Source organism: Branchiostoma lanceolatum, chromosome 13 (assembly GCF_035083965.1).
Source record: "Branchiostoma lanceolatum isolate klBraLanc5 chromosome 13, klBraLanc5.hap2, whole genome shotgun sequence".
Lineage (NCBI taxonomy): Eukaryota > Metazoa > Chordata > Leptocardii > Amphioxiformes > Branchiostomatidae > Branchiostoma > Branchiostoma lanceolatum.
In genome coordinates, this window is record NC_089734.1 from 18,820,987 (window position 1) to 18,840,791 (window position 19,805).

Consider the following 19,805-nt stretch of genomic DNA (forward strand, 5'->3'; position numbering starts at 1 on the left):
AACAGATTATGAAGAATATTCTTAATGACAAATAGACATTTGGAACCCCAGGATTAAGCATGTCAAACTTTGACAGATTTAAGAGAAAAAAAAACACATGTCTGAATCAAAAGACTATAGCATGCCATAACTTACAATTGTCTGATATCAATGCTACACTGTATGTCGACTCTTGTTAAATCTATTTATAGCAGAGCATTAATGCATTATGCAGGCTCATGAAGTTATTAGAGAGCGAACTGAAGGTACACTCAGTTATCACTTCACAACCAATGACTCTGTACACAAATGAATTTTCAAGGAAAAACTACTGTAATGTGAGAAGCCATACTTGTAAATTTAATCTAAACAAAAACTAATGTCATCCTGGTAGAAATGCATGTGGAGGAAAACAGTTCTTACCAGTGCATGGCACAGCAAGGGTTGGTCACAAAGCTGCATAGAGGTCTCAGCCACTGGTATCTTGCCATGACATCGGCCTAGCCTTCTTACTACAAGCCACAGCGTGCAAAACCCCATGAGAGGACTCACTGTTTCCCCTCGCCAACGTGATAAGACATATGCCACGACAAGGGTTTACAGTCGTCCCACTACGGAGGCTAGGTACCGGCGCTAAACGACATGACAAATAACGATGCCCACAGACAAGGTGTGAAGGTCAGCCGGACAAAGAACGAGACATCTCTGCTGAAGATCCCATCTGGGGTGCTCTTAGCCCCTTTGTTACCTCAACAAATAAGAATCACAGCCCTTCCACTGATAATCATTACTGAATAATTCATTCTACAGTCGACAGACATCTACAGTGACCGTCAGTAGGAATTACATCTACCTTGGAGGTACACGGCCTTCATTGGGTCTCATTTGTCTTGCTCTTTCTCCTCAGTTAAGGCCCTGATCCTTGCCCCATATATCCCGCAGCAACCCTCCCGGGTACCCTATGTGAGCTGGGAATGGTTATCATATTGACAGCTGGGAATAAACGGAGTGCAGATCATATACAAGATTGGAATATGCTCCACAATGTGTGCTGAGACAAAAAAAAATTGAACGCTAGATTTTCTTCTTGATGCCCGAAAGCGGAAAAGCTTCTTTTATCTGGAATTTATTGATGTAAAATGGCCATATGCATGCTTTTTATGTGTGGATGGGCCTTAACTTAAAGTAGATTGCTGAACCGTTTGATGGTAAAAGATGTTAAACTACCAATGCCCCAATTATTGTAGATGGTGTGCATAATATGATTATACATATAGATCTTTCATTGTGTTAAACATCATACACAATACTCAATACCAGAATGTAACTTAAATGGTGAGATGTCAACCAAAACCTTTCACCAAAAATGTAAAGAAAGGATGCACAGTATCTTATCAATTGTAATTTCAATATATTCTAACATGTATTCATTCCATTGATGCATCTTGTATATCTTTACTCACTCGTAAAGACAAAATAGATATAAACTACAACAATTTTACAGCAAACCACTGCACAGCGACATCAATTTGTGAATCCAGGAGAATTTTCAAAGCTTATGAACTATTTAAGAGAAAATATCTACTCAGGGCGGCACCTGCTAAAATGCAGCAATGGGTGTGCCCATTAACATATGTTATCATCCACATAAGGATAATCTAATTCTCCTAATCTGGTCCTAATCTCCCTGCATTTGTCTTCAAATAAGGCCAGAAAGATTTTGTCTTAATTGTACATGTCAACACCTTTAGAATGAATCCATTGATAACACTATGAAATGTGTGAAAAAAAAGCAGTACACTTTAGGCATGGGCTAAATTTTTTCACAAGGTTAACTTCATGTGCATGACATTAACATTAGTCAGCATAACTGCATGGAAGATAAGTAGGGAAGCCCACATTTTGGATTCTATTCACAGAGTGAAGATTTATGCCAGCAATGCATGCTCTGACACAGAAAACCGTTAAGAACATAATGCACCATCCCATCACAAAGGAACCATAAACATCGTCCCAAAACCTCTCCAGTGCCCTGTAGCGTGCTGGAGACCTGAGATATCGGAAAGCAACATGTGGCTGATATTCTAACCTCACAGCGACAATCAGTCGTGCCCAGAATCTCAACTACTCATACATAAGGCACCTTGCCAAACAAGCCGTCTGCAGCCATTTCTTACCTGAGTCTGAAGGCCATAGAAAATATTCTCTCTGTTCTTGCAGGTAGTACCATTCTGTAGAACTACACACCGCAGCACCACTTTGCCTTGTAACAGTCCAATGAGGATGCATTAAGGGGAAACCTATGGGGAGGCGTCGTCATTAAGCACGATACAGGGGGCGGCTTTCATAATTCTCCGCCAAGCCATATCTATGCAAATGGCAGGGAGGGGGCTTGCTGCATACGTCGCAGGGATCTAGTAGGGCTCAGAGCAGCAGATCTAAAAATAACCTTGGTATTGTCAAGGGAACACACGGTCAACAAAGATGGGTATCATTTAATTACTTAATAACAGCTCGGTGATAAAAAAAGATCAAGCTATCATTTATATATCTATCAATAGCTCAGTAATATGTAACATCTTGCAAACTCATCAAATCTGTTTTGCTGAACTAGATACCATAAAATAGCTTTTCTAACATTGTACGCATGTTTCTTATAGAGCTAAAATGAAAATCTTTTCAGGGTATAAGTGTTGATGAATAGTAAGAACTTAACTAAATACAAGGCCAACTTTGATCTACTAAATGTGAATCTTTACAGTGAATGTGCTGTGATTATACTAAATTCAATTTTCAACAAATTATAGTGTTATAGGCTAGTTACAGGATGAGGTGGCAGCTTAAAAACACCAGTCCTTCATTGAGCTTGTAGGTAAGGTTTTCCTTGAATTTAGTTAGGCTTAGTTTGAAATCAATATGAAGAAACAGTGGAATTGTAGCTAAATGATCCTTTTGTTGCTCTGCGAGCAGACCGTGACAGAACAGACAAGCCCAGGACAATTGTAACAGGAAGTGCCTTATCTGTCATCAGAATTCGTTTTGCCCATCAAAACAACACGTTGGGTTGGCCAAAAAAAGGGCAAATCTCATTGATATTTGTTACAATAGTCGTACCTTGAAGAACTTGTTACATGTTTGCTAACCTTCGCTGATCGACAAAGCAGAATACGGGCTGTACTGTTTCAAAATGGCACCCAAGCCGCAAGCCCAAACCGCACGCCCAAACCGCTAGTCTCTACCAGACTAACCACGCCGGCCCAGTATAGGGAGAACATATGCCGGGGGACTCTGGCCATCTCCGTAGCCGTCTCCCTTCATACAATTGACTCTTTTTTTGTCAATTTCTACTATTTTCCCAGCGACCCGCAGAGGCTGGTAGAGCCTACAAACTGCACGCCCAAGCCGTGATCAGCGGCAGACGATGTTTCTACTATTAACTTTAGGTTTTAACAGTAATTCAAGAAAATTTTTAGACGTTTTTAGTGGGTTTATAAGGGCCAAAATATCACTTAGAATAGTTAGTCTGCCGAGAGTAACTGAAAAAGCTACAGTCTGCTGGTCGTGCCCTAATTGATTTATGGCCTAAATGATCTCAACTCCAAAGCTACTGCCTTTGTCCAGGAAATGAGCAGATTAATTTTATTGCCTTTTTTTCTCGCCGACATAAGACAGACTAACTGCGGATGGGAATGTTATCCTCCATGGCCAAAGTCCCCCGGCAAATGTTCTCTCTATTTCCGACGCGGTTAGTCTGGTAGAGACTACATTATCTATATAATGTCCTTGCTAGAACAAATGCAGAAAACAGCTTGTTATTATACCATCATGGGCAGGAACTACACTATTCATATGCAATGAAACACCTTAGACTGTCAACATTAAACTGTTCTTGAAGATGTGTATACAGCTCAATTAACTAGAACAAACGCAGAAAACAGCTTGTCGTACCATCATGGGCAGGAACTACACTGGGTATTCATATGCAATGAAACACCTTAGACTCTCAACGTTTACGACATATTTGCCCATTTTTGGCATGTTACCCACCGTCGGAGGGCAATGAAATTTCTTGTTTTTTATTTCGAAATCAGGCAAAAATTAATGAGCGCGCTGATGTCACCCATAGAAATTACTTGCTGTGGCCTAAGGTAAGAATAATAGTATAATACTTTCCATTGTAGTGATGTTGAAGAAATGTAATACATTTTAATCCCGGTGTCCTGAATACGAGATACAGTATTGGAAAAGAGCCAGTTAGTTCCCAAGGGGCTAGCTAAACACAGCAATGCCAAGACCTTCAGTCCTCCTGACGTCACAGGTGATGTCAGAGGAAGAGTTAATTTTCCCCAGTAGAGTTTGCTGTTTTGCTTGGCTGTATTCCATATCCTATGATATCAATTATCATCTTAAACAATTGTGTGGTATAAAAATGTGGGTAGAGTGCAGTAATTTGATATCCATGTACCATACCTGTATCTGTACCTTGAACTTTGAACGGGGACAAGTATCTACATGTATACAGCTGGTATAACTGCCCTTCGGCGTAACACACCAGCATTGCAGGCACGCGGGGTGACAGCAGCTGGTTATTTTACACCGAACGACCTGTCACATCTAACTTTCGCATATCTAAGTTCTAACTGCATGCATTGTTAGCTATCTAATGAGGATGCCTCTTGACGATAACGACCTCCTCTCTACGATAGTTCTAGGAAAATACAAATTTTTGAACACGTCAATCCTAGGTTGCAATGGTAAGTCTAGTACTTGAAGGCATGACTATTTCTTGTTCTTTTCCGAGCTGGTATTAAGTATTTGCTAGACCGTATGTCCGCCTCCGTATATAGACTTTTAAAATCACAATGTGATATCAGAAAAATAAGTTATTGATAATGTTTTGGAATGGTGAGAAATCAAAAAACATCACTTTGAACTATTGCCATCAAAAGTGTAACTGTACAGATTAATAGTGTATGCTCACAAGATGATAAACAACTTAATCTTCTCAAAGGTTCTACAGAAGTATAACATGATAGATACAATGTCGGCAGGCTGTTCCATCATGTAACAGAAAGTAATTTCAGACGCCCACAGCTGGGGTGTAGGTGGGGCAGCGAGTGCTGATGACGTCAATAGGGTGAGGGGAAACTTCCTGAGTACCAAATTACGATGCTTATGGGTTCCTTATTCTGTCAATAGATATGAGAAATGCCTTCTTATGACGTTAGAGCTGGCCTCGAGCTGTTTCATTATCCGTGAGGTAAGGAAATGGTGCAGTAAGTTCCAGGAGTTCTATTTTGAGTTATTCCTATTCTTTACATTCTGTAGCAAGGACTTTATCATCTTTAAGAGACAGAGAAAGTTTTATTTCTGATACATATGAGAGCAAGCATGGGCAGAATACTTTTATTAGTAAGAATTGTATCAAGATTGTACTTTTCTTTTAATCCCAAAAGCAGCTTCTGTAAAATCTTGTTAACCCGATGGAACCCTTCCTGTCCACTTGAAGAATGAAATGATCCAACTAAAAAGGCGGCATATTCGAGCAAATACAGCATAGTGTTTGCATTCCACTCTCTCCCTCCCCATGCAAAAATTGACTACAATTTTCGAATCTGACTTTAAACAGAAATGGATCAACCTAATTACTACTTCCCATACATGGACTATCTCAATTTCCAAATGCGACCACGCAGTAATGGATGATTCCCCCAAATGGTACAAGTAACACAATATAAAACAATATTTTTTACTCCTTCACCTGTGGTATGGAGTGAAATATAATTAGATTGGCCTAATTACGGATTACTGTAAAACAGATCATAGCCAGATGCAATTATACAAGAATACGGTTCAGTTCATGTCTGGTAGCTATAATGATGTATATGTAGAAAGACGCAGTATTATAAATCTAAGAGAAACAGGTCAAACATGACAAATGTCCAATGTTTTTGAGCAGGCTTTATGGCCTACCATTAACAGTAAAACATGGTACCGACAGCAAATCACAACACAGCGGCGCTGCTAGCTGTGACACACAGCCGGTATAAGATGTAGGTTATAGGCTATAATTTTCTACCCTTCAACTTTTAGTACTTCTACAGGACATGTTTCATTTAAGGGGACTGAACCCCAGAAGCAGGTCCTGGACTGGTGTTATTTTCTAAAAGATCACATTTTTATGAATATAAAATCAACCAAATTTGTCAAATCTAACAATCCAAGATCAGCGCTAGATTTGCTTACATCGCCCCATTTTTCCGAGCGCACTGTTTTCACATCTTAACTATGGGTTTGAATGGGAGGATTGCCAGAGATCAAAATCAATATTTGACACAAAGCAAGTGGAGAATAAAGTTACTGAGGCTATTAGCTGACGAACAAGTATTCAGAAAACATGTCAAAAGTAATTTTCAAGCTCAATGAATAATTTCCTAACATTTGCCCCCGTTGAAGTTTGTCCAAAGGTTGCTTGTGATATAATACATGCATGTTACACCTGGCTGTAATTTATCTAGAGGGTACTCGGGGGTTATCAGAATATTGATGCTGTATGATGCAACTGCTGAATGTCTAAAGTTGCCAAAATTGAATACAATATTTCTTTTTGATTCAGCAAAATTTTATCTGCACACCCAGAACACTTGCTTCTACTGTTGAGTCTCCATATAAAGTACATCAGGTATGAATGGAAGAACAAAGAAATTAAAGCAGGTTTTAAAAGTAAAGTTTTTAGATTATAATATGACCAGGAAATGTTTTGGCAGTAATTATATATAATATCTTTGAATACGACAAAAATTTGGACAATCTGTGTTAAACTAGATATCATTTCTTCATTGGTATAAGATCATTTAGTACACGACTGCAACTGTGCAGTATATATTTTTGTCATGTGAACATGGCCCTACTGTTGCATTCTCTTAAATCTATCAGGAAGAGAAATAATGAAGTGACTCAAACTCTAAGGAAAATCATACCATTTCTAACTGCAAGCAGACAAAAAATTCACATTATTTTTTAATAGAAACCCTTTAAAGACTAAATTTGACATTTAAGAACTTTTGAAGTCAATCTATAGTGACTTATGTGTAATCGATAGACCCTAAAGGCAGCCCTTAAAGTAAGGTTTCACTGCGCTATGTTACTTCAAAGTCTAGCTGGCAGACACTTGATTCCATTTCCTTGGAAACAAGAAAAATCTTTCTTCTAAATATCTGTCCACGAGCGAAAAGCTACATCATGTACATATAGCTATATTACTAACAGACTTTCCCTTCAGCTTAGATTAAGATTTCATCTTTATAGTTTTTCACCTTTGTCATCTTAAAACCAGATTGCCGAGTCCTTGAAGAGATTAACAGGCCAACCAACCAACTTATGCAAAGCATTCAAGCGTTCAGAACCAAGGACAGGCCCTTAGGAATCACCAGGCATTCTTAGATGTCAGTAGGAAGTTAAGCTATTCATGTGCTGTTTCTGGATTGGCAACGATCCTACTTATGAGTCTCAAGGTTAGGATTTGATCCTATCTATCCTTTGATGTCCTGCACACCAATTTGCATGCTACTGATAGGGGTTGCAGTCGTTTGGATGGAATATTAAGCTGGAAGTCTCATGTTTGAAGAGAGCTATACCTCCAGGATGTTTCACACCCTGTGCGTAATCCAGTGGTTAGCGAACTTGCCTCTGGAACTAGAAGCCCCGGGTTCGATCCCGACTGTGTCGCTCACCCGACATGTACGCTACCGGGAAGGGTCGCAGTCCTTAGGACGGGATGTTAAGCCGTGGTCCACTGTTCACTGTGCTTGTCGAAAAGAGCTAGGGGAATTTCCCTGGTACAATGAACCTGTAAATACTGTTCATAGCGTCTGTCTTCTCTGTCACGACCAGTGGAAGATTAGCTCATCTGTTCATTGAGTTCATTTGAGCTAAGCTGGTTCGAGATCACTTTCCTTTTTTTTTTGTGAGTGGATCAAACCTTACAGTCTTATGCAGCTTGTACCTACTCTCACAGTACAAAACTGGTGTGTAATGCCTTGAGGTGATGTACTGGTGTGTAATGCCTAAATTAACAAAAATCAACCAAAAGGTAAACCGAAGATCAAATTTGAGTCCTATTGGGTAATGCCAGTGTAACAGCCCAGAATACAACCCTAGTCAAAATACACCCGGGTATATTCTGGACAGGGGTATACTGTGGCCTGTTACACTGGCTTATTCACTCTGCCATGTCATGATATATATGTCAGGAAGGATGATGCTGTTATAAGGCCACACCAATTCATTTTCTTGGCTCTTGTACACTTTCTGTAGAAGTTGAGCAAGAGGTCGATATGAAAACTGAAAGATTGAAGGAAAAAACATCAACCTGAAACTGTGGATCAAAGCATAAACTCCCAAAGATTTTGTAGATGTTTAAAATTCATAAACCTAAAAAATTGAACTTATGTGGCCTAACGGGGGTTGCCCTAACTTGTGACGCGCCCTAACATGTCACAGATTTTTTAGTGGTCTTATTATGCATAAGTACGCCGTGTTTGTGTCCACTGACTATGCTCATAAGGAAGGTAAATAAACCAAGTTCATGCACATAATTGTTATTTGCATTCAAAACATATGTGTACATATTCATTTCTTGTTTTGTCGAGAATAGTATTTTGACAATAATGATGGCAACGTTGAGTAGGGTCACTGCGTAGCTAGACAGCCCGGCACCTAAATATACGACCTGTGCCAAGCATGCAGATACACAACTATCACACACATAAGAAATATAACTTCATAAAACACACTAAAATCGGGTCTTTAAGTGTTTGTTGAGAAGAAAACTGACCAAAGAAAACAACGTAAATATCGCTGCCATCTGGCGACGTTGTTTTCCCGCCATTTTTTTTGGCCGCGATGGTGGCGGACGGCGATTCAACGCACAGCCTTGTAACGCTCTAACATGTGATTGGTACTGTCTATGAAAAGGAAACTGTGTACAGAGATGGCGAGGATATTTCCCAATAAGTAGACGGAGTATTGTTGATGTAAGTGGTGTCGTTTTTTCGTAATGATTTTGTAAGTTGGGCCGCATGCAAGACGAACGTCGGGCCGCGCGCACAGTGCGTGGTAGCCTATTTCCCGTGAAAACATGAGCTGGGAACACGCTGGATATAGCCCTTCTCACATGACGTGAGAAGTGCACACAATCAAAATTGTCCAGTCAAAAGAAAGCTAGAATATAGCAGACTTCAAGCATTATTTACATTTCCCTAACTTCATCACCAACTTCTGAAGAGAGCAAAATTACCAAAGCGCGATAAGTTAGGCACACTATCTGGCGTAGCACTAAATCAGAAGGTACATTCGTGAAAACGTCTCACAGCATTTGCCGCTTGTAACGCGGAGCGTGAAGGGCCCATGAACAGTATGAATACATTTCTTGTCCAGGTATGTTTTTGAGATGAATGTGTTCAAAATTCATTCATTAAAACATGACCATTCTCTGGCAACCAGCAATGGAGCGCCGTGAGTTCGGGCGTGTAAAAAAACGTCACATGTTTGGGCACATGTTTATATAGTAAGGACATGTAATCCTATTGTAAAACTAACTGATTTTGTCATTAACAATCCTTGCAAAACATGTATTTTGAGTGCTAAGCAAAGCTTTCCAAGAAAATTTGGAAGCACAAAAATAAAGAAATTATTGTTTGGTATATCATGTTCTGTAAGTTTAGTCATCTGTAAAACCTTTCTGACCACATAGGTTTCATAAATGAATAGGCACCTTTTTTTTTTACACAAACTTTTCCCCTGCACACTCGCATAGATTTTGCAGTGCCCAGAGGACGTCATCCACCTAATCAAATAAGTATGGCCGTGGTAGAAATACTTTTTTTAGTGTTCTTCAATATTGCAGAATGCCAAAATTTTGTTCTGCAATTTGAAAATATTTTCTGCAAATACAAAAGCCTCCATGCTTCAACCTTCTCAACTTGATACTAGTAATGCCTACTTATATTTGCATCATATCTAGCTTTGCAACATTGGTGTAATTCTTTATTCTCTCACTCTATCTTTAATTCTACTAGCAAAATTTGAAACAGGAATAACATACATGTGTGTGAAAATTGCAACAGCAAAAGTGTACAAAAGCGTAAAAGTATTTATTCAATATTAATCAAATAAATATTTGTTTATAATTTAAGTCCGTGTATTGAAATTTTAAAACATTTAACAACCTGCCTGATAAGGAGGAAAAGGACATTATATCCTTGCGAGGAATACGTGTTCTGATGCGTATTGAGATCTCACGACCTGTGTCAAAAATCACCAACCACGGCCCATGGAAAAAAATGAAAAGATTTGAAAAAATCGAAGAAAAAAATTCAAAATAAGAAAAAAAGCCTCACGCAAACCTTGGCCTCTGCATATTTTTTTTCTTCATAAATTTGAAAAACTGCTATCGGTTCTAAACATCGGACTCCGATTTCGGACAGTCTGGGAGACGCCAGGCAGCCCGGCGATGTTTTTCACGTGGGCGCCCCCCCCTCCCCACCGTCTCGGCGCAGGAGAAAATGTTCCGCCTTCTCCTTGCTCACAGATCTATCCGAGTGATTCTTAACTTCATCGCTGCCATCTGGGTTTGAAGGACCACCAGCTAATGTAGTTGCCACAATTTCTTTACTGCTGTCGTCACGCCCATGCCCCGACTGTTTGGGCTCTGAAGAAATTGCATGCTCGCTGCGCCGCTGCAACATGCTTACAAGAAACATCCGGGAATTTCCCCCCGACTTTTGGCGACCCAGAGATCGTGGCCGCGGAGATTAGCGAAGTTAGGACGGAAATGCAAGAATTTGAAATTTTCTCACATGATTTGTCCCCGAAATTATCACGGAAATCCCCTAAAAAAATCGAACCTCCGAGGCAGTCAGCACACGCTAGTTTCAGTTTATCTACAGCGGCGCTAGCTAAATCTACATGTATATTATAACCTCCTTGGCTAAATTGAGAACCATTGAATCCTGAGCCTGATTTTTTTTATTCTGCAAAATTGCAGGTTGTTTAATTTTTCTTCTGCAATCTTGAAAACCTTTCTGCAATTTGCAGATTGCAGACGGGTATTTCGATCGCTGGTATGGTCTAATGACAAATTCCTGATTGCCTCACAACCATGTTGTTTAACTTGAAGTCATTACATATTTCCTTCATTCTTCATAAATGTGACCAAATTAACTTACTATACAGAGTTCAATCATAATACAGAACAATTTCAATTTTGATAAATGTCATGTTGCATGTGTTGCATACTGTGCTCATATTTCATGATTACTAGTAATCATCTATCCTTACATTCAAAGCAATATTGACACTTGCAGAACCCCAAGTTCAGATTTAGAACTGGCAGTGAAAAGCTGTGATGACGAATATGTATAGAAAGACATTTTGGTCTTATGTACATTCAATGTGTATTTGATTCGGCTTGTGAAAAAAGAATCAACAAAATGTTCAAGTATACAAGGACACACCAATGTAATTTCTTGGTTCTTGGATTTCAGAAAATAATTCTGAACTTGAAAACCAAAAAGAAAATAGAGTCGGAGGGAAAGCCTGTACCTCACAGTTTTAGGGAGTGAATATGGTTGAGATTCAATTTTTCCTCCCAGCCCTCGTTTGATTTTTACTTTCAATTGTAAAAAAGAATGTACGAGAGAGGTTTGAAGTGAGAAATATAGTGAATATCATCCGATAAGAAATAGCCCTGAACGCCAAATGAATCCAAGAATGCACATTGCTTGCAATGAAAGGACATTCTTCGCACCATATATTCATTTATCATCTGGGATAGGCCACTTGGAAAGAAAGGCATCATAAGCCTTGAACATAAAGCTGCATGCAAGGGGCTGTATGAATCTCATTGAATGAGCAATCAGGCTTCTTGGTGCAAACCTGACAAAATATTGCACATTAATCCTAATGGAGATCTAATACAGGAGTACATGTACATGTGTGTGTGGTTGTGGAGATTTTCTAACATCAATTCCTTAAATGCTTGGAAAATTTCCCTTGGGTACCCATTTTCCTTACACTGATATTCCTGCTGATATTCTATGAAACAGAACAAGAAGAACGGGGGGGGGGGGAGATATTGATAAGGTAACAATACAGGTCAGAAGAAAACAAATTTACATGCATGAACTGTGAACATTAACAATGACTAAGTTAACAATCACAGGAACAGCAAAACAAAATTATACCAAAAAAGGCTATTCTTGGGGGGAAAAATGAGTGTTTTGGGCAGGGTTCATCCATAGCTTGAAATAACTTATTGAGAAAGATGACATTTAGGTGCTAAATCTGTATTGCTATCATAGTTTGAAGGTAAAGTTTCCTTACCACGAGGACGTACTACTGCGGCTTGACGGGCTGCGGACACGCTCCTCTGATAGGCTGCTGAAGCGCGACTGGCTCGTCATCGGCTCCGGCTTCTCTGTCGCTTTACTCGCCATTCGCTGCCGGCACAACTCCTGCGCGGAGGGAGAAAAACCAACTGTCACAACTCAGCATCAACCCTAATTTGCCTGCCTGAAATTGACGCTGTAGCTGACATGTTGACAGTGACCCGATCGCCCCGATGCAGAACTGAACGTCATTACCACGGTGAACAGATTACAGCTAACAACCTACATGTAAAACCTCACCAAACTAGCAGATAACGATGTATGCTCGGTCGCCATAGTTTCCTATATTGGCATGATTTTGGCAAAGGGGCCACAGTCAATAGCAAGGACAATTCAACGACCAGGGACAGGAAAGGTGCTTTTGTAGTGCAGTACTGTGGAAATGGAAAGTAGAGCCTGATTGCACTGTGAAATGAGGTTTTGGGAGTGCAGTGTCCACATTCTGGTTGGCTATACATGTACACTTAGGGAGTACAGGATATAGCAGGAAGATTGTTTGATGTGTGCTTATTAGGCAAGAACAAGTCTATCTTGTGTTTGTGTCACCCAGAGATACCTTGTTTGCCAAGTATGCTGCATGATATTAAAAGCAATAATAACATGGTAAAACATTGTACTTTTCTTTCAATGGGAGAGGCACAAAAATTCATGTTTCGAAGAAAAAAATCATTAAGAAAAGACAACAATTTTTTTTACAATTGACCCATAGGTTATGATAGACTTTGTATTTTCTCTGCACCAATACATGTACGTTACACATTAACATGTGTCTTGTTGCACTGCTGCAGGTCTCATTTCTTGTGGCCACATTAATCTACAATGTATACTACAATTTGTGGTTCTCAGACATTCAAATATAAAATTTTAGCAAGTTACAGGCTGTCTGTGAGTGAGATGAAAACAGAGGGCTGGATGGGAAAATTGTATCTATTTTCATTCTCCAAAACTTGATCCTGTTCTCTTTTTATGATGATACTGGTGTAGACGACAGTGACTGAAATGTGAAATATTACTGACATTGAATATCTACTATGATTGGGAATGCAAAAGTCTGTAGTTTTCTATCAGTTATACTTGAAACATTTGCCCAGTTTCTCACTGCAAAAAACATGTTAAAGTTTCCATAATGATTTGTAACTACTGTACATGTACAACAGAATTGTTTCAACTGCAAACTTAAAATACTCAATTCTGTATAAACCTCGTACTGCAAAATAGACGAATTTGAACCGCACAAACTGTTTTCGTCTAAGGGTTGATTTTGCTCACAAACTGTCTATGTCATTGTGCACGTTCATGAATAATAGAACGCGTTCGAAGAACAGAACCTGAGCCACTATTAGCTGGTATTCACTTCCGCCCGGTGGCCACACATATAGGCCGTCAAACATTTGCTGATATCGCTATACATTGTTGGTGGCTATTCCCCTTCCTCACTTGTGTAAAATACTGAGATAAATGGCTAATTCAAAGATCAGTAGATCGTAAATGGTAGATCAGTCAAGGCGGAGATTGTAATGGGACACCTGCATCTCCCAGGTTTGGGGAATGTCATTCGTACGTGCTCGATCACTTATGAACGTGGCGATGACAGTTTGTGGGAAAATATGTCGATTGAGTGTGTACAAAAATAACTGGATTCACAGTTAGTCTTTACCTGGTAATCTGCAGTGGCGTCCATGTCAGGATGGCCTCCTGTTAACCCCTGCAGTTTGGCGTCCCTGTGCGCTGATCTCTTCATGAAGTAGATGGCAATGACTGCCACCAGTACACCTGCCAGACACCCAACCACGATCACAGTCAGCACCAGGTAGTGGGGCCCTTCTTCTGCATTCTCCACAATCTCAATCCTCGTCTGAAAAGAAGAGAAAAAACAACAACTTTTGATAAATCCTAAACATTTGGTTACTTCATCAAAATGTTGCTTTAAGACCACTTGCTTCACAATATGTGATTCACCTTTCTTTCCACCTGTCAGGGATCAAAATAATTTAATACACATTTCATCACGTACAATTTACATTTACAATGTACAGGCACATGTAGGAGCAGACAATCCTTATAATACGAAAATACATGCTTATATCTTATAAGAAACTCTAAAGTCTGTATAAACACCATATAGTGAGAAACTCTTTATACCTTTAAATTATCATTATAATGTTAAAATCACTATTATATTTACTTTTGTCCATCTCTGTATGAAGAAGACCTTATGGAGGTGTATTTGTTGTATCAAGTATTAAGGGTACATAAACTCCATGTAGTGAGAAACTCTCATATATAATATGATATTAATAGTGTATACCTTGTAATTATCATGTTAAAATCATTGTATTCACTTTGTGTAGCTTTGTAGAAGACCTTATGGAAGTCGTTGTACCTTAAAGTTTGTCATGTCAATAAAGTTTCCTATAATATATTATTTAAGAAAAAGCAAAATTGTGCAGAAGTTCTCTTACAATGTAAAAGTGCACAATGCATATACATATCTTTCATTACTTTTAACTTATCAATCTTTTTTTTCTGAATGAAAACAACACTGGACTGCAAAGAGTGCTTAAATGAGCAAGAAAATTTTTAAATAAAACATTGTCAGTCCCTGTTCATGGCAAAACTAAAAACAACGGCAATGTATTGTACTACAGCTGCCTGAAGCTTCTACAGGGGTGAAAAAGGGTCACTTTTATCTCAGCCGCTTCCATTTCCTTAAGCTTCTTTGAATTCCAGCCGGCATGATAGGAATACTCTGGAGTTAGCGCTAAGTTGATGCTTTTACTGATATGGACCATAAAGCTTATTTTTGTCTACGTAAAACTGCCAGTTGATGATGAATTTTTTTGGGATGTAACTGCAAGGTTAGGTGATATGCTTCCCGATTTCAGCTTTCATTATTTCTTTCCATCCTTTCTCCTGTATCGTCTGACTTTTTTCCCTATTTCTCATAGCGGACGGCATCCAGTAAATCTGTGTAAAATGCTGTCTAAAAATACAATTTAAATCCAATATCCTCACAATCTGAGCACATCCAAGAGGGTCGCTCTGAGGTTTATGTTAATTTAACAGATGAAATACTAATAGGACAATAGTGTGGCCATTGGTTATTATGCAGCAAACGAAAAGGGCAGGGTGTGAGGAGGTCAAATTAAATCAGAACAATTAGCTTTTACCACCATCATTTCATCCTCACCATTATCTAATGGTTGCATGTTTTTTTAAAGCATTTCTTGTTTGAAATACACTGACTGTCTGTATCTTAAAAGCAATCCTACACAAAGGTTACCAAAATGCTGTGTTAACATTCTGAAAGCAAAAAGAGTCGACTGCCAGCTGCACCTACAAGTATGGCAATCTTGTGATCTTATCTTCTCAAAAGCATTGGGTAGTTTCATTGCTAGTTTGAAAACGTTACACTGTAGACTAGAGCTCTTTGAACTGCGTTTCTATTGTAGCTTTTTTTCAAAGGTAATTAACTGGGAGGGGGGTCATAGATAACAGAGATGGCATTAGCTTAAAAGACAAGGCTCTGAAAAGCAGAGATAGGAAATTAGCCCTGCAATATCTATTCTATACAAGTCTAGTGAAAATTAAGGTGTCCACCACAGCTCAATGATGATTGCATTCTGGCTAAGATACAACTGCAAGGTACTGTTGTTAAAATAATAACACAGCAGGTGGGAGTTTGTGTTTAAGAATACAAACACGTAGTACTACCTACAATATCTACATATTATGAAAAACGATGATAATGGTGACCTTTTAACAGCATAAAGTTTCAAAGAAACTCTAGACTCTACTGAGTTGTAGTAGGAAGGCTGATACGGATCTGTTTTATTGTAAACTAGTGCCATTTCTCTATTTCAAATAGGGTTTGCAGTAAATATACGTTAATGCCCGTCCATTGTAACTATTGTACTTCAGATTGTTTCAATCATGACTTAAGTTAAAACACCACAAAACTTTCTTTCCCATAATTCTGCGTCACCGCAAACATTAAGGAATTTACAGGTATCAACTTGCAATGCAGGAAAATAAGGAACATGCTGCAAGGTTGAAGAGGGAAACCCCAAACAATTACTGCAGATATTGATTTCTGTGCACCAATGTGTCTCATCTCCATACCTTGAAGTCTACATCACAGACTGCAATTTCCATCCTCCTTTATTCTGGCAACGTGATCGCTTCAAATCATCCCTGCAGCTTTCAAGTCGTGTTGTAGCAAGGGGGAAAGATAATGGAGGGCCAAGAAGGTCATTTCTTCTGAAGGGAGGTTAAATTCATGGCAGACTTATATAGCCTTAGGATGTCTTCTCGCTTTGCCTGTTCTTGGTTTTCATTACAATATCACGGAACCAAGACATGTGCAGAAGTTCTCTTACATGACATGTAAAAGTGCACAATGTATGCATTGTGCACTTGGCAAGTTAGAAGGGGTATAAGAAAACTACAACTGTTACATGCCTGATGATACTATTTAGGAATAAAAAAAGTATGGATAGCTTCCTTAAAAAATATGTGACTTGGGACCCAACTATTTATCATTCTAGTACATATTTATGCGTACATGTACTTGCGACAAATATACCTGCTACTTATAGATAAAAATCCAGGTGGTTTGGGATTAAACAAGGTACCTGTCCATAAGGATCAACTGTGCCTCCTATGTAACCAGTGTGTGAGAAGAAAAAAGTTGTAGCAATTTTGAATCATAGGTCTTTGAGATTGAGTTTGCTGTGAAAATAGTCAAAATTGAACTAAAACAACAACAACTAAGACAATTAATCTTACAGTCGTTTTCTAAAATAGACAAAAAATCGACTTTCAGTCATGTTTGGGTCAATTAAAACCAAGTATTCAGCTTTTGGTCCACCGAACGTCCTTTTCTAAAATAACCAACTGATCGTATTAAATGCAAAACACATAAAACAAGTTTTCAGGTAATACAAACTGGCTTCTTTCATTATTTTGAAACAAGGCCCCTTTTAACTATCATGAACTTTTACAAGATGCTTACTGTAAATGTTAGGCTCCCCTGAGGTAGAGCCTAGGTGTGCCGGATGGCATTTTACCTCAGCAACTGACTAGTTTGATTTGTAGCCCATTTCATTCATTTGACTTCTCATGCATTTCTGAATCAGATGTTCCTTCTGCGTTGGTGAACTGCTATCCTCTTTATTCCATCCTCCTACTTTCTGCACAGATTGGATAAATGTTGATGGAACTTTTCCACCTACGCTGTGGCTTATATCACTCCAACAACTTTGTTCTAATAAAGTGGGAGGATGAAAGTGTGGGATAAAAGACAGCCTACGCCCACACACCTGCCCCTCGGCTGGGCACCCATGAAAACTACAGATACACCATTCATCAAGAGATCAAGTCAATTCGCAGTAACAACTTTTCAACTTTATCCAATATTGTACCCCAAATACTACTCAAATCAGAATGATATTATTACACTTTGAAGAAAAAAACAAGTACAAAACAGCTTTGATATGATCATAAATAATGAAATAGGGTCTTTGAAGAACATGACGAATACATTCTGCACTTATAAACTTATAGACAGAATATCAACATAATCTCTATTGCTTTGAAATTTAAGTACAGACTATTCAAGCCAAAAGGATCACTATTAGCCCCTCTTGTAGGGTTTTGGCACTAAAACTGGAGATATCATCCAGAACAAAATTCTGCTTAATGTTCCAATTCATAACAACCTCTGAAACAACTATCTATGGCCAGAAGACAACCAGTAACATTACATGGTCTGCTGCTGGTCCGGGAAAAATGCCACGTTTCCAACACATTTGTATAGACAGCACCACCACATTCCTACTTAGTGAATATTGCTAGGTTGTTTAATAACTTAAAGATAGATTCAACTTATAAGGGCAAGAAATTACCACAAAATTTGACTTTTGAATCTTTCCGTTCCTACAATAGGCACCTTTCATAACACTTAATTATAATGGTTTATTGGTCAGAAATCACCCGTGCAATGGCAGCCAGTGCTGAAGTGCTGCAAGGTTTACAATCATATAATATACAACAGATGCACTTTGTGGAACTGTCGCAAGGGTCTGGGAGGCTGCCATTCGGCGCCAGCATGTGACCTCAATATGACCTTCCCCAACTGAAGTCAGGTACCCATTCACACCTGGGTGGAGTGAGGAAAGTCGTGTTAAGTGACTTTCCCAAGGACACAACATCGGGGCATTGCAGTGGTTTCGAACCCAGGACCTCTGGGTTCTGGGTGAAACACCCTACCGATTGCGCCACAAGATGCCACTTCTTTCCATTTGAGAAAGCAAGACATGTCAATTAATGTACATTGTTACAGTTACTCTTGTAGAAAAGTACCCACAGCCCTACACCATCTGTTAGTCCATTTTAAGTATCATTCCACCTTTATAATTGCCACCATGTTAGAAACATTTCAAACATTTCACCAACAATGTTACCAGTCACCAAACACCACAATTAGAGAACACATACTGGTGTGAGCTGCCTTGTCTTTAACAAGTACTCAACATGGTGACTCATCTGGAAGAAATATGTACATGTCAATGTTGTAAATCCAAACATTCATAAACAATATGAAGTAACATATACCAAATGATAGTTACTCAAGCAACTGGATGTGATTTTGGAAATGGTCAGACGTTTCGAGTAGCATTCACTACTTTTGGTCAGTTGTTTTACATCAACCTTGTCTTGACTTGTCTAATTTGTTTCCTTACTGGACCATCTAAAACTGTCTTCTCTTTATTTGCATATCAATTCATAGTTCGTGGTTAAAACCTGCTGTTTGACAAATCTTGCTCAGAGTCACTGACGAAAAGTAGTGGATGCTACTTGAAACGTCTGACTGTTTCCAAAATCATATCCAGATGCTTGAGTAACTGTTATTTGGCGTATCTTATAACCTTCATTGACGTATGAAGTAATATGTTTGAATATCTAGATATTTCATTGTTATATATCAACAGTTCAAGTAAAAATTCTATGAAAAGAATAATGATGTTTACAATATCATTATACATGACTGTTAAAGTCAGTGATTGTAAAAGCATAATTTTATACAACTCACAATGTTTTATTATGGCTGCCTATCGTAATATATAACAACACTGGAGCAAGCTAAAAGAGCCATCTAGTTAATTTTGCATGAACTGCATCCACAGTATCATATTGCAATGGTATATTGTCTCCTGATATTTCTAAAGCAAAAAGAAACTGACTTGCATTTGAAAACAGTGTGAAGTTAAAGATGATGGCATTGGATGTCAGTTCAGCACAACAGCAGCATTTAAATCAGCACCACAGACAGCACATTTTTCCCTTGTATTTCTTAGAATTTCAATGCATTTCTGA

At 38.7% G+C, this 19,805-nt stretch overlaps 1 protein-coding gene across 5 annotated transcripts in view; it reads right to left on the bottom strand.

Moving 5' to 3' along the window:
• The window catches only part of LOC136447354 (receptor-type tyrosine-protein phosphatase N2-like), a 104,665-nt gene that overhangs the window by 20,113 nt on the left and 64,747 nt on the right, over window positions 1–19,805 (bottom strand). For 4 of the 5 annotated variants that reach the window (XM_066446182.1, XM_066446184.1, XM_066446186.1 and 1 more), the window contains exons 12-14: window positions 18,927–18,974; window positions 14,086–14,283; window positions 12,364–12,494 (exon numbers count right to left, since the gene is read on the bottom strand). In XM_066446182.1, coding sequence (XP_066302279.1) covers window positions 12,364–12,494; window positions 14,086–14,283; window positions 18,927–18,974 — 377 coding nt within the window. The remainder of the gene's footprint in view (window positions 1–12,363; window positions 12,495–14,085; window positions 14,284–18,926; window positions 18,975–19,805) is intronic. The other variant, XM_066446183.1, reaches the window with a different exon arrangement.